Genomic DNA, 23619 nt, shown 5'->3' on the forward strand with positions numbered 1-23619 from the left:
CCTTGTCTAACCTTCGGATCAACTTCCACGTGGGAAGTGTGTTGAGCAAGTGACATACAATTAAACTAATGTTCTTGGTACGAGTCTAATATTCCCCGTATACTTACTTGATTTAATAACAATGAAAAAAAGTATATACCCAGAAGTAATTAATGTAACACCATCTCAAGTTTAATAATTATTGGAAAAAAAGCAAACTCCGTGGTGTGAAGTCATTACAGTGCCGTAACATTTCAACACTTTATAGTAGTAGCAAAATTACAAAATGATCAGATATTGACAAAAATACATTAATATATCAAAACGAAGCGAGGCAAACTGGCTCTGACCCAAAAACGGTACGACAATCCTTATAACGGGATTTAGGCGAAACCGGAAGTGTGGGAAAGCTACCATCTTATTTCGTTCGCGGACACGATACAACGCCTCAAACTCCTTGTTCGAGGAGACGCGAGGCCGCCCTGACAACAGAGCCATCTACCCATTCCTTCTCTGTCCTCATTACCGGTCGGCAACCCTTAACAAACACGGCCCTTTGTTTTAGTTACAGCTGACCCTTTAGTCTCCCATTGTCTATTCATTTCTGCTGTACACCCCTCACCATGGCGGCGAGTGCGAAGCGAAAGCAAGAGGAGAAACACCTGAAGATGCTTAGAGAAATGACGAGTTTGCCTCCCAACAGAAAGTGCTTTGACTGCGACCAACGCGGCCCAACCTATGCCAACATGACCGTAGGCTCATTCGTATGTACCTCCTGCTCTGGCATCCTGTAAGTATTTAGTTGCTCAGTGGCCTTAGATTAGACATGGCGCACACGATGTAACATTTTCATACCCTTCAACTAGTCACATACGACAGCCTTAGCCGGTTAGCATAGTAGTGCTAGCTAACGTTAGATAGTTATTCAGTGGTGTCAGTGTGAGTTAAGCTGTTTTGACATTGTCTTGCTGTATTGTGTTGGGCGGGGTGGTTTGAGGTGTCATCATTCTGCACAGTAAGTTAGCTACCGTACCGGCTAACATTAGCCTTCAGTGCTAGACCGTGAACTTATCTGACACTTGCAAGCTAGGTGTACAGATAAGCCAACAGCCAGCAGTTACTACCAGTTGCTGTTAACATGTGTTTAACCCACCACCTTAGAAAGAGCTAGGGAAGCCCACACACCAACCTGCTTTCTAACTTTATGGTATAGAATATCATCACTTCATATCTATTCAGTATTGTATTTCTTTTTGTTATGCACCAAAGTGTAATGTGAGAGCTAACAGTACTATATTAATAATTAAATGTCACTATTTCTAAAGGTCTAATAAAGTAGTTGTCATCTTTTCGTGTATAAGCCACAGTATGCAAAATATGACTGATAGTAAAATACTGTTATCTGTACTCCATTTTCGTCTCTTTATCACATTCAAAACTTGTAGGATTACGTCACTAGTTAACCTGTATACTCTACATTATGTATATATATATGTGTGCAGGTGACTGTCACAGCCTCTAAACCTGCATCTGCATTGACATTCAGTACAGCTTTTTGACTTTAGATAGCATTTAGCTGACTTAAAGCTGTGCTGTGCAGTTGTGTAACCAAGCATCTGTAGCTCAGGATTTAGGATTAGTGAGGCATTCCATTTCTTCTTATTCAGCTAAAGATATTCTACCTCGATACAGCTGTCAGATGTGGAATGTTATCAAAAGTTCAGCTTGGTAGGTGCATATGTTGTTTGTCATTGTAAACACAAAGAGGATTAACAATTTATTGAGTAGTGCTTTTCCTTTTTCAACAATCCGAAAAGAGGAGGTTGCAATATTTTTTTTATCCGCCACGTTGACATGCATTCTTTGTTGTGATTGAAAGTTGTCTTTGCCATCAACTTTAAATGACAGGTCACTGAATGCTAACATTGGTTAGATAGAGTTTTGTGTTACTTTAACTTCTCTCAGGTCTTTGTCACTGAAAACATTTGAGAAGTATAAATAGGCAATGTGCTATTAACAGGTAACTCAATAAGCTGCTCCTCTCTACATTCTGTTGTGCTCATTCACACAGTAAGTATGCACATGCACCCGTTGCTGTATGGAAATTTCTCTGCTCAACAATGTTTTTTTCTGACAGTGTTGTGTGAGGAAAAAAGAAAAGCTGAAGAGTCCTTTCTGGTGACTATCTGACAATTACTGTATGATTTCTGATGAGCAGAATTTGTCCTGCATTTCATTTGCTGGTGAATCTTTGAGGATTTGATTGTGAACATTGTCACTGTCTGCTAACTGTGTGAAGGAATTTAACTTAGGGGGGAGGAGTGTGAGGGAAATGACATGATTTTAAGACATAGGGGGCCATAAATCTGGCAATTAATGCTAACATATTGAACATCAAGATAGACAGATGGCTACGAAACCGCCCAAGAGGGAAAGGGCAGCATTGAATAAACTGAACATAAATTCACCATAGTTGTCTTTTGGTCAGCTAACCTAGTTTTTAGTGTTTTTGCCTTTGCAATGTGCAACCATGAATTTAAGCAGAAGAGTTTCTAAAAGAGAAAGGAGTGTTTACATGGACTATAAATTATCATCTCAGAAATAGCTTATTCAACCTTTATCTGGGCCTGGCCAAGCGAAAGTAAACATCAGGGTCAATTTCTTTTTTCTCTAAAACAATAATTTTGATTACTCAGCATGAAGAATGCATATTTCTAGTTTCTAAAACTGTTTATTTGATTTGTACCTAAATTACAACTGGATATATAAGAAAATATATGAGAATACAGTATAAATGAAGAACAGTAAAGGTTGTAAATGAATGTATACAGCATAAATTCAGAAAGTATATAGCAATGTGCTAATAAATATGTTCAAAATATATGCCTGTGTCTAATCTTATATTTCATAATAATCAAAAACTATAATGACTTTGAATGTTATTATAAAAAAGCAGAAAGATGTGTATTAAATATAGTAATTAAACATATGTTGCCAAAGACTGATAATTTCATCAGTATGTTAATAAAATCTTTGCTTATTATGTTGCATTCACACTGAACAAAGACCTCACTCTGTTACTTTTTCGGATTCTTGCTCCATTACCATCAATTAATGTCTTTTAAAACTAAAATAAAAATGACATCAGTTTCATTTGTGGATATAAGCTACTCTCATATATCATGAAAAGTGTGGTATGCTAAATATTTGCACTTTGATTGCAGAACAGCACTTTTTGGCATTTTTTTCCAAACCTTGAATAACTGCTGTATATTTTTCCTCATCTGTTACTTTGTCAATGATTATAAATTAATATTTTTATTAAATATTTGGTTATGATTCTTTAATGGCATGTTAAAGTACTTGCATAGGCCTACAATTTGAGCTATTATGGTTGCTGCTTAATCAGTTTTTAAAATCATGATTAGTATTGCTGCGCAGTGATTCTCACTTTCGTTACTCACTTGGCCAGGCCCATCTGAGGTATTTTGTGCACTTAGATCACTACAACATCCTTTATGTAACACAAAAAATGCAATATGGGATTGATAGAAATCTTCCCTATGCAACAATGTGAGTTTGAAAGAATTGGTGTTTGGTTGATGTATGCCGGAAGCCTGGTGTGATTGTAAGCTCAGGAAGTGGTATGGCCCCACCATGCTGCTACATCAGCAGCATGTGATTTTTACATGTGCAAAAGGAAGTGGTGAAGAGGTCACCGCGTGCTGCTTTTATCGTCTTTAATTCTACTGTGGCAAACACATTGACACCTGAAGATTCATTCTAAGGCTTGATGTTTTGAATTGTTTTCTGAAGTGCATATGACTGTGCAGTAAATTAAAGCAGTGTTTGCTTTGCTCTCCACTGTGAACATAGCATCATCTCTTCACACAGACACCCATCAACGTTTGTATTTTGCAGTTACTTGGGAAATATCATGTTGCTGGTGCCAACTTCAGCTCAGTCTTACACAATAGCTCTGAAAAGTGGAAATGTTATTTAGGCATTCATAAAAAGCAGTTACTTGCTCTGTACTACTTCTCATCAGTTTGGGAAGTCACAGTGTTTACTTGTTTAGGGGTGATGGCAGGGCCATGAGTACCTACCTCATAACAAACTTTTCCCCCCATAGTTGTGGTTGTTAAATGGGTGGGGCTGGAATTTGCAATGTAAACACATTCCTTATTAAGGTGGAGGCCTTCCCACGAGGAACACAACTTACAATGTCTCTTTCTGGAGAATTGGTCCTGTCAGGAAGTAACCCCACTTAACCTCCCATAGTGACCAGACCATGGCAAGGGCGGAGATGCATCATTGTCACCACATTAATAAATTGCAAGTTAACTGATATGACTTGAAGCTTGAAACTGTTTGTTATTCCCTTTTCTTGACATAGATATGTGAAAAAAGCACAGTATGTGGCAGGTCACTGATAAATATGGCATGGATGGAGATGAGAGAGTAACATATAAATGTTAGGAATTGTGATTATGTGAATTAAAACCTAATATTGTGGGTCTGCATTATATGAGAAAATCTGCAGCATGGAGTAATAGTTTTCAATATTTTCACAATAGTATGACTGGGAATAAATAACCTAGGGCTGAGCAATGAATTGATTTTAAATCGAAATTGGATTTTTTTTTTTTTAAGGGTAATTGTCAAATCAATTTCACCTCTCTCGTGTCTCCAGGCTGCGCACATCTGGGTTACCATAGGCCCCTCCTCCTAACTGTGAGAGCAGTCTTTCACAGAATTCTGTGTAATGTTCACGGACCTTAAATCTGTGATGGCACCACAGAATCGCCGAAAATTCTGTGATGGGCCCACAGGAGTGATACCAATGTAAGCCGTGGTCCACACAGATTCCCCAATTCAAATATAACTGCATGGGGATCACTCATCTTACATGGTCCATGCACACATGCATGACTGATGCCTGTCACTGACTTACATTGGTATAACTGTGGGCCCATTATGGAATTTTTGGCGATTCCCTGATACCATCACAGACTTGAGGTAGGGAGCAGTGTCTTTTGTAGTTTTACCCAAAAATCGAAATTGAAAATTAACTTTTTAGTGGAAAAAATTGGCATTCTATTTTTGGCCAAAATGGTGCAGTCCTAAAATAACCCAACTAACCTGGTAGTTCACACCACAGTGACACCACTTAATCTGTGTATAGCTCAAGTTCAGTTGGTCAAATTATTCAATTGCATAGTCCATGTATTTCTTACATTGTTTTTCATGCAATGTGTGACGTGTTAATTAGACATGTTCATATTGCAATGACAAAGAAAAAAGTTACTTATTAGTCAGCAGCACAAGCTTATGATATATGCAAGATGTCCTCTTTTTGTTATGAGATGGATTGACAGAGCAGCAAAGTAAAGATGGTGCACAGCCTCTCTTTTCTTTTGAGACTAAATCTTGCCAGTTCCTCTCACCCTGGAGCTCTTACAGTATGCAAATGAACAGAGTTTCCCTTGACTGAGCTGGTCTCATGCACAGTTGCCTGTAGTTCATAATTATTTTACTGCACAATATGTGATACTGTTCACTGATAAACTATGCTGTGACTGTTTTTACAGTGTACTTTTATTTTTGCATACATACTGTTACAGCAAAACACTGTACTGCTGGTAGAGTAGTTTTTCCTCTGTGTAAAAGGGAGTGAAGGTGTGTGTTGTGGTAGTCTCTGAGCTTCCTGTAACTGTAATATTAGGTGCTACACTGTACCCGACTGGAATCTGGAATAGGTGTAGCCTAATATGGGATGACCCCGATTTTAAGACGAATCCTCCCTTCACAACACAGTTTTACAGAGTGAAACAAAGCAGCATATACAATTTTATGCTTAACATTATATCTTTAATTAAAATCTAATGAAACTAAATGAATAAAATAAAATGTTGATTTAATTTAGCATTTTCAGTTTCTTGACAATTGTGTCTTTTCACGGTGAGTCCTTAAGGGCTGCTGGACTTTTACTGTCTGACCCAGTTTCATCTTCATGAGGCAGGGATCTGATCACCCACCTGCCTCAGGGTGCTGAAAAACACATGAACGCTCAAATACACAGATTCACTCGCCCTCTGTCAGCTTTTCTTCAGAACAGTATTCTACTTTAAATAGACATGCTTCTGTTTTACTTTTTTCAGTAAATCTATTTTTCCACTTATTTATCTAGGCCTATTTTTGTTGTTGGTTTTATCTACTGGTCTTGAATCTGGTGTGATCATTTGCGTGATGTGATGAGTTAAAGTAGCAAGTTGTTTAGTTTGACATATGGAAACGTGGATGTTTTCCATCTACTTTGATGGCCACATACAGTCTGTGTTGACTAATTCATGGATTCGTCCTCATGGTCAGAGGTATCGGTTATAAATATACCTATTGTTTCTAACACTTTGCACAACAGACAGTGGACTGGTTTTGTAAAGAGTGAGTTGACAGGAGAACAAGTTTTGCACGGGGTAATAGAAGTGAATAATTTAGTGGTCGTGTCTAGTATTTCACTGCCTTTAGACTCTGACTCCTTTGTGTATAACATTGTGTTTGTAATTGTAACACTAGGGTTCAATTCCTAGATAGTTATCAGGGCTACCATTCAAAAATTAGCAACTTAAAGTTGATCTAATATCAGTTATGTATCTTAACATACACAGAGATCATCAGTATAATATTGACAGGCGATAATGATGTTTGATTTGTAAATGTTGCCCATTACTTGAGATTTATTAGTGGAACTGTGTTAAGAAAATTCTTCATAGGCCCAAGGCATCCATTAGCGTTGTTTGATTGTCCAACATATATATTTGCTTATCTTTTAGTTCTATAGAAGTGTTGTTACCAACAGTTCTGTTTGTGTGATACTGTAGCCATTATTAATTTTAACCGGCAGGCACTGTACATAGATAAAATGAAGTTACTAAACACACAAGGCCCCTGATATGCCTGAATAGCTGAAAATGAGAGTAAGGCAGAATAGACTGTGATGAGCAGGATGTATAAAATGTGCACATGAAGAGCTGCCCTTTAAAACAACCTAGACCCAAGTCAACTAGTTAAGAAATGGTTAAGAAAACATTCATGGTAGACTATTAATATATTTATAATCTGTGCCCTATTTAAGCATATTTTACCCAGAGCTGTTTCTCTACCACACATCCTTAAGATAATTCAGGCTAGGCTACATCATAAAGATAACTTACCATCAGATTGGATGGGGAAGAACCCTAAGCTTTGCCTTTCTTTTCCTATGTATGTGTTTTTGTGTAAATTTAATTTTGAGTACAGCTTTTTACTTTATATGGGTACATGTTTATCGGGTTCCAAGTGCTGTCAAAATGCAGAGGAGTGATTACTACATAGTAGGTCAGTATACTTCTGGGGAAACTCCGCAATGTGCAATAATGTGCAGTATTACAGTGGTAATTTAACATGCACTTAAAACATATGTTGCATAGTAGTATGTGTATGCCAGCTATATGGGGTCCTATGTCTTTCTACTTTAATAAATACCCTGTTTACATAGCCTCTGCCCTCTGAATAAAAAATGAAATAAATTATTATAAGCATACTTACACTGAGGAAATTGCATGTAATTCAAACAGGCTTTTGCAATGTGTTCCATCATCAATGTTGCTGACAAGGAAAATGCAGTTCATCGGTCAGCACTAATACTTGGGACAACAGATGAATGAATCCATTGCAGAAAATGTGAGGGAATGGAACTGCTGTGAAACGTCACATCCTGTGTTTGCATATGCAGGCATCAATAGGTAAAAATACATTTGGATTTGAAGCTGAGTACAAAAAAGCTCCCTTGCTGACCTGTAATGTCCCCTGTTTGGTATTTTTTCTGAACATGTATGATCTTTTAACAGTTATATTCATAGTCAGGTGTGGTTTTCTTACCTCTGCCAGGAGGTATTGTGATCACTTTGCTTTGTGTGTTTGCGTGCGTGCGTGCGTCTTTGTTTGTTTGTTAGTAAGATAACTCCAAAAGTTATGGACGGATTTTCATGAAATTTTCAGGAAATGTTGATACTGGCACAAGGAAGAAATGATTAAATTTTGGTGGTGATGGGGGGGTGGGGCAGATCTGTCTTGGCAGAGGTCTGTGCTCTCCAAGTGCTTTTCTTGTTCCCATTGCAATTAATCTAAGTATGACTATGGTTGGTTAATGGTCATAAGATTTTCTGAAACTTACCTAAAAACTGCTAGGCAACAGAAACACAATATAGAAAGCTTCACCTGCACTCTTATAATCTTATGGTAAATCATTTCAAATGTGATTATGTTGCATTGAGTGTGCTTTTTTTGGCTCCACTCTCCCTCTGATAGTGGTAACATTGTGCTTGCAGGCTAAATGCTGATTGTTCACCTTCACAGACAAAACAGGCAGTGACCTTGCAACCAGCAGTACATTAGTTCTCACTTACCGTTGGATCAAGAAAAAAATAGTCTGGCAAGCATGCTGGGAGCTTAATATAAAAGCCTGCTGATGGCTCTTTTTGACTGTAACAGTTCAGGCATTTTTAATTTGGCCCATTGTGGCATGAGCTGTGACCTCCTCAGGAAAATGAGCAAGGCTTGTGTGGGCTAATGGGTGTTGCTACATAATGGAAGTTTCTATATTAAGGGAGATTGCTTGTTCTTTTAATGTACTGACAACCTCAGTTTAGTCAATGGCAGTTAGGAGAGAGCTTCACCCACGTCCTTTGTTGTATATTAATCCCATTCTTTTTCTGTCAGTTCATCTCTATCATTATTGATCGCTGTCATTTTCCTCTCTCTCTCACTGTCTTCCTCGTGCCAGTTTTGTAAACCACCTTGTCAGCTTGTTGCTTATTAAATGACCCCATCCTGAGAAGTGCGACCTGGCCCATGTCCAGACGAGGTTTTCACATGCAAAGCCTTCAAATTAAATTGACTCCTGTTTCTATTTGTCCCACCTACAGACGAGGACTTAATCCACCCCACAGAGTCAAGTCCATCTCTATGACGACCTTCACACAACAGGAAATCGAGTTCCTACAGAAACATGGCAATGAGGTAGGCATCGCCATTGTTTGGTCTCTCACAATTAATTAAGGTTCATTTTAAGTGGTCAGTGCAGTTAAACATTTCATCTACGGTGTATCCTGTTTTTCATAAATATAACTGAAAAGTGTGAATGCATGTGAAATGCATTTGTTGAGATTTTTTTTGTGTGCATTTTTAGAATTACCAGTACTTTTTTTTTTTTAATTCCTGTAGAACAGATGTTCCACTTTGGCTCTTCACCAACTTCAGTACTCGATCCTCCCCACTATCTGAATCCCATAATAGGCTATCAACCTTAAAATGAGAAAAGATTTGTTATTTCCTGGTACTTTTTTAAATTTATCATCCCTCTAGATTGGTCCTTCCTGCGCTTTTTCAGCTCAAGACCCAACAAACCATTTTCATGTCTCCTTAAGATCAAAATCTACAAAAATACACCATGTACTGCCTTATTGTTTACATTGTTATTCTAACAAGCAATGTTGAACTAAATGCACTTTGTTGGAATGTCAGACTGTCAGTCACTGACAGTGAGACTGACAAGTAATGTTCTCAAAGCCTCAACACACCTTCTAACAGATGTACAAGCCAAGTGCGAACATACACAGTGTCTTACATTTCCTCTGTCAACACTGTCTTTTACATTGTTTTCATCTTGTTAATATCTTTTATGTCAATTTTGTGTTTTTCTTCTTTTTTAATTACATAAATAAATTCATATTCTGGTTTAGCACATTTTACTTTGCCAGTTGGAAATGTGATAAACGGTTCCATGACACATTTTGGAAAAAAAGCTCTAGGCAGTTGAGTGTAAATATTGTTAAAATATTAAATGGCATGCTCTTTTTTTTTTGATCTGACAGTCCCCTTAAAGGCATTTTAACACAGATTAGTTGATAATGAGATGTAAATTTTCACTGCAAAAGCTTGTCAGTTTCAGTGTTAGTCATTATTACTAGTAATCAGCATTAGAAATATACATTTTTGTGTACCCAATCACTCCATGATGTGGCTTGTTAAGGGTTACTCTAATACAACATGGTCATATCATGAAGTATTGAATAAGAAAGCCTGTTAGTGAAACCTCTATTCGTATTCAGTCTTGATGCTTCTCCGTCACATCTGCATACCATCAGACTCTAACAGGTTCTCCATACTTCTGCTGTATAGGATAATCAAAGTACATCTTCATTCAGAAACCATTTCTGGTAAACAGAGTATGAAATGGAGCAATGCTGCCTGAGAAGCAGAGCCTAATAAAAGCTGTAGCAACGTAGTTGAGCAGGCAGACGCACGGGAGGCTCAAGGTTGGAACTGCAAATACACTTCAAGGCTGCTATATAAATACTGCTGCCTTCAGGTTGCTATTTGTCTTTTGGCAGAGAGCACCTGACAGATACACAGGTAAAGTAGCAGGATGTAATGAATAATCAGCTAATAGAACTGATTAGAATGTACAATAAAGCAAGCTGCTGTTTTTACTTTATTTAAAATCAACTTTATAGATTACCTGATTACTTTTTCAAAATACCAATAAATACTCTTTAGACTTTGGTCTAAGGTATATTACTGTGCAATTGCTATGCTATTTGTGCCTTATTTTTTCACTTCCTCTTGCCATTCCTTCACCTTGTTAAAAATGTTCTTGGGTATACTCACTGCAGTAGATAATGGAGGTTTTATTTTTCCATGGGTGTGTGGCTGCAAAACATGTTCTAACAAAATTCACTTTCTCTTCAATCCTGTATTCCAGTTATGTAAACAGATCTGGCTAGGCCTTTTTGATGAAAGAACCTCATCAGTACCAGACTTCAGAGAGCCACAGAAAGTTAAGGAGTTCCTTCAAGATAAATATGAGAAAAAGAGATGGTAAGTCTGTTTAACATGCTGACAGTGCAAAGATGTGAACAATCCTCTGGCAGTGGGCATGTTGCTTTGTCTTTGTTTTTCTCTCTGGCTTGGAATGTCTCACAGGCAGCTCATAGCCAGTAGCCCCAAGCAGTCCACCAGATAGCCTTTTTTTATAGAATGTAGGTTGTGACTGTAAAGCTCCTAAATGTTCTACGTGTAGTTATTCTAGTAATTTATAGGGGTAATTTTGTATGAATATGTATAACATAAAGTACAATTTTTTGGATTGTTTCTGTTTGGTATGATGAGCAAGCTTCTGTCAAACCCAAAGTCACAAATTAGGGGTTTGTCATAACCAAATATGAATGTAGAGAGGCTGCATCTTTGCATCTTTGTAGTGTCTGAAATGAGTGTGTGCCACGTGTCTGTCTCTCAACATGTCACTACATGCTGTAGACATGCTCAGTCACATGAATTGTTCTCCCGTAGCACAGATACACACACCAGGCATGGTAGTTTGCTGGGGTTATTGTTTGAAAGAATCATGTTAGCAATAGATCAAATTTGCACCAAGGAAACGTACCATTTCTATGCTTATTTGTCACTTTTATCAATTGACACAAGACTAATAGCGCTGCGTGTGTCAATTTATCATTTGTAGACAACAGCTGTCTTAAATATTTGGAAGTCTTCCTAATTCTGACAGCATTAAAAAGAAAAAAATCTGAAATTTAAGGTTTAAGCATGAAAATTGGAGTTGAGTGTTTCGTTCTATATCAACACTGTGTAAAACTGGTTGGTTGGTCCCTAGGTACGTACCTCCTGAGCAGGCCAAAGTAGTGGCTTCACACCATGCATCCATCTCTGGCTCCTCAAACAGCAGCACCAGCAGCACCCCGGAGGTTAGACCACTCAAATCACTGCTGGGAGAGTCAGCGCCCTCGCTACACCTTACCAAGAACACCCCACCCAATCAGGTGTGATAGTTGTAAATATTTGTTTTGCATGGTAAATCTGTATTTGCTCTCTCCAAATAAGGACCTGTATCATCATCAGGTTGTCTACACTGTATCTTGTGCTAGCAACTTAGTAAAAATATATAATTAGACCATATAATAACGCATACTACATTTCAGTATTCAGTAATATCCTAATATAGCAATACAGTGAGTGGATTTGTTTTCTCCTTTGTTTTGTCATTTTGTCATACTAATGGCTTTCCTTCCTTCAGTGTTCAAATGGAGGCTGTCATAGATTTCCTGACTGAAAGACATGCATTGTTGTTGTTTTTTAAAGATATATCTTTTGTCTCTGACAGTCTCCAGTGGTTAGCCGTGGACAATCCCATCAACAGCAGTTCCATGACAAGAAGTTTGACCTCCTCAGTGACTTGGGTGGAGACATCTTTGCTGCCCCACCCAACATGAATGCTGGCGCCAACTCCAGTTTTGCTAACTTTGCACATTTCAACAGCCACACAAGTAAGGAACAGTAAAATAAGTCATTGATTGATTAACAGAAATCGCAAGGCGGATCACAAGGGTTTGCGTATCTGTAGTAACATGTTATGTTATATTACATGATGGGATGCGTGTATGTATTTTTTTATTAATCAGTTTTATCTTCATTTATCTTATTCTGTACTTGATAACAGAATATATAACAATATTCTCCATTTTGGGAGTACTAGACCTCAAGTTTTGTTGCACTCTGCTCAAAGCACTCACAGCGATATTAATGGATATAATCTAATACTTCTTATACAGTGTGGCAATAGTTGTGGATTATGCACAATAAGTTCAACATGTGAGCAGCCACATATTTCATTGGATACAAAACACAGCCATACATTATAGAATAGTATCGGGTGCATTGGACAGTCATACATCTCCATGGTTACTAATGGCTGTAACACAGGGGTATTAGTGTTTCCTGCCCCGTGGAGGATAATGTCCTCTCATTTCCTCTTCAAAGAGCAATCAAGACTCACTCTTAATGGAGTGACAAACGTAGCATCTCCACAAAGCAAATATGAGACATAAGATTTGTGGTGTGTACTACTAAGCCCACACATACAACTTTGTTTGAGACCGAGGTCAGACTACATGGCATTTTTCTCTGTTTGCGAGGGTTGGTGTCTGGACAGATTAGGCATCTGTACAACTATAATCTCACGTGACATTGTTTGTTCCCTGATGAATGTTACTGACTTACGACACACATGATAATAATTAAGAAGATGTTATCAACGGATAGTGAGGAAAAAATATGTAAATGTATATCACAGCTTTAGTTACTTTAAAGCTAATTTAGGTTCAACAAGGTAGTGTATAAGGTTACAACTTTTATACTAAAAGGAAAGAATGAAAGTAGAGGATTTCTGATCCATTGCACATATGTGATGCTCCATCTGTTCAGGTAGAGCCTCTGTTATTATAACTTTCATAACTGCAGGCACAGTTTTAAAACCTTGGCTTGAGCTGTTTAAACACTGGCATCTGAAGCCGTGTGCGATACTGGGGCAGAACTTAAACTGATGCAGCTAAATTCTGTGATACTGTTGAATCTGTGTTGGGAAAGGCCTAAAAAAAAGAAAAAAAACAATGGAGCTGTTCTGGGATCACATGTAGAGGACAGCATGGGCTGTTAATCCTCCACAAAGAACTCAGGTTAGAAAAAAAAAATACTGATCTCATCTGTGTTTACAGCTGTGATTGCAGAGTGCTCTGGGCTTCTATTGGTCAGCTTCATAAGTGTCTGAACCTGTTGTGGAAAATCCAAACATGCTTGATTTTTTTTTTTTTTTTTTTTTGTCTCAGATGCAACGTTGGTTGTTCTCCACTGTGTCACACGGCACAAGATAAAACAATAGTCATGTCTGCCACCTTTGCTCTTTCTCAAACAAACTGATGACATATCTGCATGAATTGGGCTAATTTCATGTAGTTTGACTATAGTCTTGAATGTGTTCCATCCGTATCTTATGGAAGAGGGTGAACGTCAGGCTCTCATGTCTCTGTAGTTGCTCCACAATGTGTTTATTCTGTGGTCATTCCTCATATTTACCACATAATCCATTGTATTTGTTTTGTAGTCACCCATGCCCTTGTCATTTGTACACTGCCATGCTCTAATCATCTCATCCATTATATTCCTTTTGTTGTCTTTTTTTGCTCATTTCTCTGTCTGAACATAATCGACCATCTCCTCCAGCACCACAGAATGCCAGTGCAAATACAGACTTTGCAAATTTTGATACATTTGGAGCTTCTACTGGGCCAACAGGTGGTTTCCCCTCTGCTACCCCAGCCCCATTTCAAGCTTCAAATACAGGTAGAGCAAACACCCCACTCTGGACAAATAAAACAAATCTGCATCAGTCTCACTGAGAAACATTAGCTTTCATGTCCATGCAAACACACTCACATAGTGGTTATTTACATCTGTGGTACATTGACATCCATGTTGTTGGCCAGTCATCACTTTGGTTGCTGTGCTGTATGTTTTTGTACTGTTGTCACACAAATCCTCTGTGTCATCTGTGTACACGTGTCCATATGTGCACAGTCCCTTCATCTGTTGTATGAACTGAAAGATCCCTCTGCACCACCAGATGTGTACATACATTCCCACTTTTAATGACATTTACAACAGGAAACCAAGCCAAAGTTTTATGAACAATGATTTAAAACAGATGCAAAAATTTTGTTTATTTAAACTATAATGTGTATGTCCCAGTGGAATACTTTAGGAAGTTGTTTATGTTGGCATTACTTCATTAATGGATGTGTGATTTAATCAAATCTTAGCTCTTTAAAGTGGCATGTCAGTCCACTGCGGATGATCTCAAATATATGTTGGAAGTATACAAATTTCCGAAGCTCAAATCATTTGTCCATACTTCTCCTAGGGAGGAAACTGTTGTCCTTATCTCACCTTTCCATATTTCCCACCACGGCCTTCCTGTAGCAAAACTGCACATGTCATCCAATAGGTTGTGCAGCAGTAGCAGGCTGTTTGTCTTCTAACCTGAACACATTCACAATACACTCATACAAACTGGCTCTCACACAATCACATAGGCCCCACTTTGCCTACTTCCACGTCATGTACAGCAGCGCCCTCTGCTGGAAGCTGAGCGTTGATGACTATCTCCGTGTGGAGCTGCAGTGACCTCTTGATGTCTATTGCATGATAAATAAAGCTCCTCTCTCTCGTTCATGGCTTTGTAAGATAATCCCTCTCTCTGAGACTGTTGTCATTCCGGCCTCTGCTGTTCACTCTGTCTTGTTTTTTTTTTCTGTCATTTGCTTAGCAGCCATTGATTTGCATAGATATCATGCTTCTTTTTTCATTTTCTTTTTTTAAATTGCACCTCTGCTCCAGTTGATTTTTACTTTCTTTTGTCCACCCTGTCTTACATTGCTCATTGCCCCATTTTTCCTTCCCTCCCTCTTTGATTTTGGCTGCCAGCGTTCACTGTGCTCTCATCCAGCCGCAGTATGGGTGAGTTTGCCACTGCTCTGCCTCTCCAGGGTGCACACAGTAAGTCTCTCTCTGAGCTTGCCCTCTTAACAGATTTCACCCTCTCTATTGCCTCTAGTGTGTTGTGACTCTAATCCTCTGCTCTCTCGTTGTAATGTGTGTCTCAGCATGTAGCTCTTTTGTGTGTCTGTAACTCTGAATCACACAGAATCCTACTGGCTGCAAACAGTTGGTTACTTTTGTCACCACTGTCTGGCACTGATGGCAGACAATCATAACCATGTTACATCTAGCATTGTGATTCACACTGCGTAGGATGAATGGTACTTAAAATATTTTTATAATCACATTATCTGATTAATGAAGAAGGTATAAACTAAAGTACTGAAGAACTTAAGAAAAATCTTTAGTTACTTTAAAATGAATTTAGGTTCAATAATGTAGTGTGTGTATGTAGGTTCAGTTAAAATAAGGTTGTGTATATTTAGGTTCAATTAAAAATTATAGTGCTTAGCAAGAAGTAGTAGAAGCACAGTAAAAAAATGAGTTCAATTCAAAAAAGACAAAAAAACACATTCATTTGCAATTAAAACAGGTACTATTAGATGTTCCTGTCTCTTCAGCAGTGATTGGGAAACACTTAATAAACGCCTTAACATTCTTCAATATATTCCCCTTTCTAGAGACAAAAAATCCTCACCTGGATTTAACTAAGCAAATAGGAGAACAGGAAAGAACCTTCCATTAATTTACTGTTTTGATTGATATGTTCAGCCGGTAACTAGGTATCCAACTAATGCCGTGAGTCGCTTCTTATTTCTTAAACAATCATCAGTTTGCTGGAGAGCTGAAAGATTGGAATGTGGAACAATAGAAAACAGTCATGTGGTTTGATGAGTCCACATTGGCAGAATGTCCAGGGTGAGAATGGAAGAAGATGATGCGATTTACTCCTCATGTCTAGTGCCTGCAGTACAAGCCTGTGGGCACAGCGCTACCTCATTTGGCCTAAGTTCATTTGTGTCCAACAAATGATGAAAAAAAATTTTGTGACATTGCTTAAGATGACTGAAATGATGTCACGGTGAATGCATGTCAGAATCAAAGCTAAAGGTCATCCAACAAAATATTATAATATACAACTTTTTTGGCCAGGCAGTGTATAATAGATGTTTTTTTTTCTGTTGATTATATGTATGTGCCTCCTATAAAGCAGGCTTATTAGTTCCTAAACTGTAAAAGCACAGAAGCGTATTTGCTGACTTGGGTTGTGTTTTACTAAAACCATCATCGCGAGCAGACAGACACGTCAGAACAGCTTTGAAATAAAAGCTGTATTTGGTAAGGCTCAAAATGCATGAAAGACTGTACCTTACCCGCTGTTCACATACCTTTTTACAGTTTGCCCTTTCCTTGACCTAAAAGCTAGGTCTAGATAAATATTCCATGACATGCAGCTGCAGTTGGTTGACACAGAATTTTGTATTGGTTTAAGCACCATTACTTAACAAGACCTCCTCTCCCTTTTTTTACACTGGCTATGGGACACAGTATGGTGTCCCTTAGCCCTCCCTATTTTACCTCTGTCCAAAATATTTTCTTATGCTGACTGGGTAGTAAATGTAATGGATACATAAAGATTGTTTCTCTGTGACTAACATATCCTAAAATTGATTACAATGTCATCTGCTCTGGAGAAAAGGTAATTTCCATTTGTAGACCCCTCTAAACAAGAAACCCAGGAGGTATCTATTGTGTAAAATTAGGAAAAGTTCTTGAAAAGAACTTTATATCCTGCAGCAAAAAAAAACTGACTTGCACAATTCGTTTTTTTCCCCAAGTAGTAGTAGTTTGTTTTACAAACAAATAGGGTTCATTTGTTATTACTGAGCTCAGTAATGCATCCAAAGTTACTAGTAGACTACAGTTCTTTTTTTGACTACAATAAACGAAAACCTGCCCACTGTTTTCTGACACAGTGAATAGACTGTGGCTGTTTTGTCCCCTCAATCACTGACACTGATCCATCCTGGGCTATGTGTGAGTGGTTGAGCTCACATGTAGCCCATGTACCCAAGAGAAGGACGGCCTGGTACATCCTGTGCCACTTACAAAAATAAGTACTAATGTTGTGCCTTCTCTAGGGTTCGTAAGCTAGCAGAGTTGCGATCTGTCCTGTAGATAATGAAGGTGTGTCAGCCCCAGCCTGACTCCACCCCAACCCAACGCTTCCATACAGCATCTTTTCTCCCTGTCCACCCTGTTTATGCTACTCAGGACCAACAATTAAGGCCCCCCTCATGACTATGTAATCTCTCTCTTTTATGCAGGTAGCGCCTCAGGGGGACTAGCAAATGCCAATTTTGCAAATTTTGACAACTTCCCCAAATCGTGTAGTGCTGACTTTGGATCCTTCAGTTCCTCCTCCCAGAGTAACTCCACAGGAGCTGGCAGAGATGCTGTACAGAGTACTAGCGTCCCTGCCGATAGATACGCAGCCCTGGCTGACCTGGATAACATGTTTAGCTCTGCCAATACAGAGCAAGGTAAACTTCTCCTGCCTAGCCTGTTTTATAGATCTCAATTTAAATGATTGAGACTAACTGAAAAAAAAAAAACAAAAAAAAAACCCTCCAACAAAAACAATTATTTTAACTCCCTGTAAGTCTTTTTCCCCAATGTAGGGACAGACATCCCATCTCTCTAAGCACTGCTGATTAGATTTTCTTGAAAATATAAACATCTTAATCTAGAATACTTCATGCTGAGTTTAAACACACGGCTTTAATTTCTTCCTCTTTAAATTTGTTCCGTGGCCTCAGTACCACTGAAGCAGCCTGTGTTTTAACAAGTCACTAAACAAAGGTGAATGGCTTTACTCCTCTGTTTTAAGGAGCGCCATGTCTCTCGATCTCATTGAAGATCTGTAATGTTGCATGGTGATGAAATATGTCACTCAGATTTATGTTAATTGTTACTGGGCTGGTACTAATTAATTTTGTTCATTTTCAAAATGTATTTCTGTGCTAAAAATGCAGATTTCCTACACTCAAAATTAATCTCAAACATTTATTCTTCATTTTTAATAGGTTCAATATGGCAGCTATCTCCGGACGTTTTGTTTGTTTATTTGAAACTGAAGAAAATGCCCTCCTGGATTGATTGAGATGTTGTGGACTGAACCTAGATCAGTTGTTCTATGTACTGTGTTCTGTTCCAGGAGGGGGTATTTCTGGCAGTGCAAGCGCAGCCACAGCAGCGGCAGGAGTGGGTGGCTTGCCACAGAACCAGCCAACAGTGCCAGCAGGGGGGGACCGCTATGCTGCTCTGGCTGAGCTTGATACTGTCTTCAGCTCATCAGCTCCTGCTACTAGTGTTTACAACACCACCAGCACCTCACACGGGTGAGACATGATGCAGTACACATCTTTATACTTTAGTTCTCCTCAGATATGGGAATTATCTTGCTTATTAGATAGGGAAGAAAATGTTAAATGACAGCTCCCTTTGTTTCTCAAGCAATATTAGCTCTTATTAGCTCTCATCTACTTCACAGATCCACTGAAATTTGCCCATAATTAATGCATTTTTGTTGACTGTAGATATGCACACAGTGCAGATGGGGAAAATGTGTATTACAAAATGTAGGATTGTTTTTCTCTCCTGATGAACTTTTAACTTTGTTTTTAATTGCAGGGGTATGTTTGGCTCTGAGGCTGGGGTGTCAACAGTGCAAGCACAACAGGCTCTGCCTGGCATGGCACAATGTTTTGGAGGTGAGTGAGCCTTAAAGCTGTTTTGTGATATTTTATGTAAATCCTACTTTCAAACTAGTATCAGGAAAAACCTATGAGTCTAAAATCACATTGATAACTAGAAAGCACTCATAGAGCAGAAACCCCCACTATGTCAGTTAAATCCCTACCACAGATATCATTCCCAGCAATCGCATGGGTGTCATGGAGATCCTGATTTGCAATCAGCTCAGTCCTAGTAGGCATCCCTAATATTGGGACTTGACATCTGTTTATTCTGATACTAGAAATTTCTGCATATTCCATCTAGATTTTCTTTTGTATTCTGACAAGCAGTGTTTCAAAAATTGGTCCATTGGTCAGAGGTCTCTGCTATGTCCTTGAACCTCCACTTTTCATGATCATGATGATTTAATAGAATTTTACCCTATGTTAACAGGAAGGACATTTTTCTGACTTTGACCTTTTGCACTACAACAGCCAAAATTTTATCACGTTTAGTAACAGACAGGCTAACTTCCTTTAACCTCTGTGGTGGAGGTAATAAGGAAGGATCCCCAGTGTTTGTCAGCACATAGCTCCAGAGTTTTTTTTTAAAATATTTACACTCAACATCTCCTCAACAGGTCAGTCAACTAATCCGTTTGTAGCTCCTGGAGTCGGACCAGCGGCACCTCCAACTAACCCATTTCAGAGCAATGGCAGAGCAGCAAATGCAGCTGCAGCAGGTGTGTTTTGCATGTTTTTTTGTGTACTTACCTATGAATGTGCAGCATAGGATATTGCCAAATCAGCTACATTTACAAATGTGGTAATACCCAAGAAATTTTGTGCAGCATCCATAATATTATAACATGTATGATATTCAGACCAACCTTGAAATGTACCTTACTTTGCTCTAGAGGTAGTTATGAGGACAGTCTAATTTATATTAACACATACTGACATAATTTACAAACACTGCAGTTGGTACGTATCTGAATATAGTAAATGAATGTACATATTGGCATGTACTGTTACTGCAGCAAGGGTATACAGCAATGTGTAAATGGGAAGCATTACATTTTTTGCTGCTTTCATAAGACAAATAATAAATAGTAAGATTCAGGAAGATTCAGACATGTGTCTTATTGCTGTTGGCACGCTGGCCAGGCTTGATGAGGGTTCTTCACGGGCAGGGTATTCCTCTCCCCTTTGGTAGGTTCTCTTGTGCTTTTTGCTTCCTTTTTGCTCTCTCCTGTCTTGCTTTAGCAGTTGCCTTTTTTCTGTAAAGCTCTATCAGGAAAATGTTGGAGAAGAAAATATGCTCTAAAATGCTACTAAAATAAACTGTTGAAATAATGGAAGTAGTCAATGACCATCTGACCACCACCATTATATAAGTGTATATATTGTGCTGATTTAATATTAAACAAATTAGATTGACCTATACCATGACGTAAGTGGATTCTGTCAGAGGATGCCATATTTAAGTAGATATAGATAAGTGACGAGTTCAGTATGTACACGATTTCTGTAAATGTTGTAAAAAGGCACTCATAATACTGTCTTTTTACCATATACTGTATGTATCTTGGGTTGACTACAAAATTAATGAATAACAATGGTGATATCAGTCTATAAATTCATATAATTGCAAAGGGCTGCAATGTGAAGGTCTAGATAGAAGGATTTATAATGATCTAATTGCAAAAATGGGGGGGAATGAATGCAACCACAATTTGCAAAATGAAAGTCCTTCTTTGTGTTTTTTTTTTTTAAGTTTTTTTTTTTTTTTTATACTAGCTTAAATTTGTATATATTATTTGACATTTCAAAATGAGTAAATTGCATTTTCTTTAATATCCAAGCAAGTTGACTCAAATCTGTCCACAATAATCGCAATGACTTTTCTCCAAATCAGGCAACCCTAATCACAAATCTTTAATCGCTTTAAATTAATGGGAATGGCTTCCTCAACATTTTCCAGTTAGTTGGCAAGCATAACATGTTCTGGCTTTTTGACGGTACTGAAAACCTTTTGGTAGTGTTGTAAAATGTTTAATTCAGTGACTTTTTTTTCAGTGATTCAGTGAAGCTTACTCCATAATATAAACTAAATAACAAGCAATTAATCTTGATTTGCTTACAGATTTGATTTAATTCAAATGAAATGTGACATTTTTCATTATTGCTTGTTGTATGATTTGTTTCTGATATAAGACTGTTTAAATGCCTTGTTGCCATCTTTCTCCAAGTTGATTCCTTGTTGCTCTGTTGGATAGTTGTGCATCTTTGTTTTATCAGAGGTCAGACACTGGTCATGCGCTCATTTCTCCATGTGTGACTCTTTTCAGACATGGGGTCAGCCTTTATATAGATGTATGTACACTGTGCAAATACATCTCCTCTGAGATGTTGAACATCTCAGCAAGAAAAAGTACCACCTATAGGGAGCCAAACAGTTTTTAATCAGTCATATATGCACTTGAATGCCTGTTAAGGAGAGATTAACTAACTGCTTGGTTGAGTTGGTAAATTTCTAATTCCTTGCCTGTGGAGTGTGTAATCCCTGTCTGTAATAGCTGTGTGTGTGTGTGTGTGTGTGTGTGTGTGTGTGTGCATATGTGTGTGTCTGTGCACGCGTGCACATGCGTGTGTTTTTCTGCTACCGTGTGTCGCCTAATTCATGGTCAACTATGCTTGACCATTGTCATGATTTTTAAAAAATAAAATTAAGATATAGAAGCAATATATTCAACGTTTTATTTTCTTATCTTTATTTATGTTATGTCTTTAACATGTTTAACCCTTTGCTCTGCTTTGTTACAGCCACATTTGCCACAGCCTCCATGAGTATGCCAGCTGGATTTGGAAATAATGCAGCCTACAACCTCCCCACCAGTTTTAGTGGAACTTTCCAGCCACCCTTTCCTGGCCAGGCTCCTTTTCCTCAGCCTCCAGCGTATCCTCAGCAACCCAACGGTGTGTGTCTGTCTGTGTACACGGTGTACATGTAAAATATGTGACAATCCAAATCACTTCAGGCTATAAAGTTTCATCATTGAAACAACAGTAAAAAAAAATCCTGCTAGGATTTTTGGTGCTTTCATGATTTTTTGAGTTGCTGTTCACATGTCCTAAATGATACAATAACATACATCTGTTTTTAGGTGGAGGATTTTCAGGTTTTGGCCAGGCAAAGCCTGTTGTGACTCCCTTTGGGCAGACAATGGCTGGACCTATGGTTTCCAGTAACCCTTTCCTGGTAAGTAAAATACATTAAGCTCCTGAGACCCAGGAAATGTCATCAAAGTACAAGCTTTTTTTTGTTTTTTATTATATAAGTGCCTATATTGGAAGCATCATGATGCAACAGTTTTTTCAGATGCAGTTTTTAAAATTTTTATGGAATGTCCTTTGTGGTGGACTTTTTTCTTTTCTTTTTTGTTGTATAAAGTTGTGACACTCTTGTCCACAAATGTGGACAGAAAATCCATAGCTGGGTCTTAGGAGGTTAAAATAGTTTAGTGAAGGCAATGAAAGTTATTGGTCATTGATAGGCAGTTACATCATCCCATTTAAATTGTAGTTAAGTGTTTATCTTTGTGAAGCTTGATGATTATGATATTGATACTGGATCCATTTTCCTTCCAGGGTACAGGTCCACCTGCACAGTATCCAGCAGGAGGCTCATCAACAAATCCCTTCTTATAGCGATCCATCCAGTCACCTCCACTACAGGGTCAACAACTGGCGCGCTTGCACCTATTGCACTGTTTTGTTTCACAAGTAGCTTTAAAACCACAATGTTTGTAAGGATTTGTATTTTCTATCGCAATTTGTCACAAATGGAATGATGTGAGAGACAGTCATGGTGACATTGTCTATGGCTACAAAACAAAGTGATGGTGTGTGCAGAGGGAGAGGTTGATCCCCTCCTATTTAACCTGTGAACTTGGCCTCTACTGAGCCACACTGTATAATCAAACTGGCTGAAAACTAAGTTATTTGCATACAGTATATCCCATTCATTATGCTGCAACTCTGTACATATTTTTCTTTGAGGACGTTAGCTCTTTGTGCATATCAGTATTTGTATCTAAACACAAGATTTGTTAAGACAGAACTTTTGCTTGGAAAAGCTGAAGGGCACTGCCAGTTACTGTATTTGTAAAGAACCAAACCATTTATTTGTGCAGGATCCTTTTAGTTAAGCTATGCTCATTTAAGAAAAGAAAGCTTTTTCTGGTGGTGACCTGACACAGGTCACAATGCTTTTGAACTATGGTCAAACACATTCAAATGGGAAACGGGAATGACTGATCAACTGAAACCACTTCCATTGGGTATTAGAGAATTTTAAGTTAATGTGTAAATATATACAGTATATATATTAAAATGAATTTTAAGTAAGAAGAAAAGATTGAACTGTTCATTTACATTGATGTTTGAAATCTTGTATTTTTGTTTTGTATAAAAAGATTTTTATTCATGGTTTTGCAATCAGTATTTTAAA

General features: G+C 38.1%; 1 protein-coding gene across 13 annotated transcripts; it reads left to right on the forward strand.

Annotated features, from left to right (window-relative positions):
- Window positions 1–396: 396 nt before the first annotated feature.
- agfg1a (ArfGAP with FG repeats 1a) lies at window positions 397–23598 on the forward strand. 13 transcript variants are annotated; one of them, XM_030151807.1, is made up of 15 exons: window positions 398–769; window positions 8946–9039; window positions 10784–10899; window positions 11693–11858; window positions 12200–12362; window positions 14095–14214; window positions 15355–15426; window positions 17697–17912; window positions 18587–18770; window positions 19063–19142; window positions 19748–19849; window positions 20274–20318; window positions 21933–22085; window positions 22274–22368; window positions 22758–23598. In XM_030151807.1, the coding sequence occupies exons 1-15, from the start codon at window positions 603–605 to the stop codon at window positions 22815–22817; spliced, it is 1833 nt and encodes a 610-aa protein (XP_030007667.1). In that variant the 5' UTR covers window positions 398–602; the 3' UTR covers window positions 22818–23598. The 13 variants fall into 13 exon arrangements, with proteins under 13 accessions (XP_030007671.1, XP_030007672.1, XP_030007667.1 ...); XM_030151808.1 differs by having other exon boundaries at window positions 15355–15387; XM_030151811.1 differs by lacking the exon at window positions 14095–14214 and having other exon boundaries at window positions 397–769.
- Window positions 23599–23619: the final 21 nt, after the last annotated feature.

The sequence above is a fragment of the Sphaeramia orbicularis genome, chromosome 13 (assembly GCF_902148855.1).
Source record: "Sphaeramia orbicularis chromosome 13, fSphaOr1.1, whole genome shotgun sequence".
Classification (NCBI taxonomy): Eukaryota; Metazoa; Chordata; class Actinopteri; order Kurtiformes; family Apogonidae; genus Sphaeramia; species Sphaeramia orbicularis.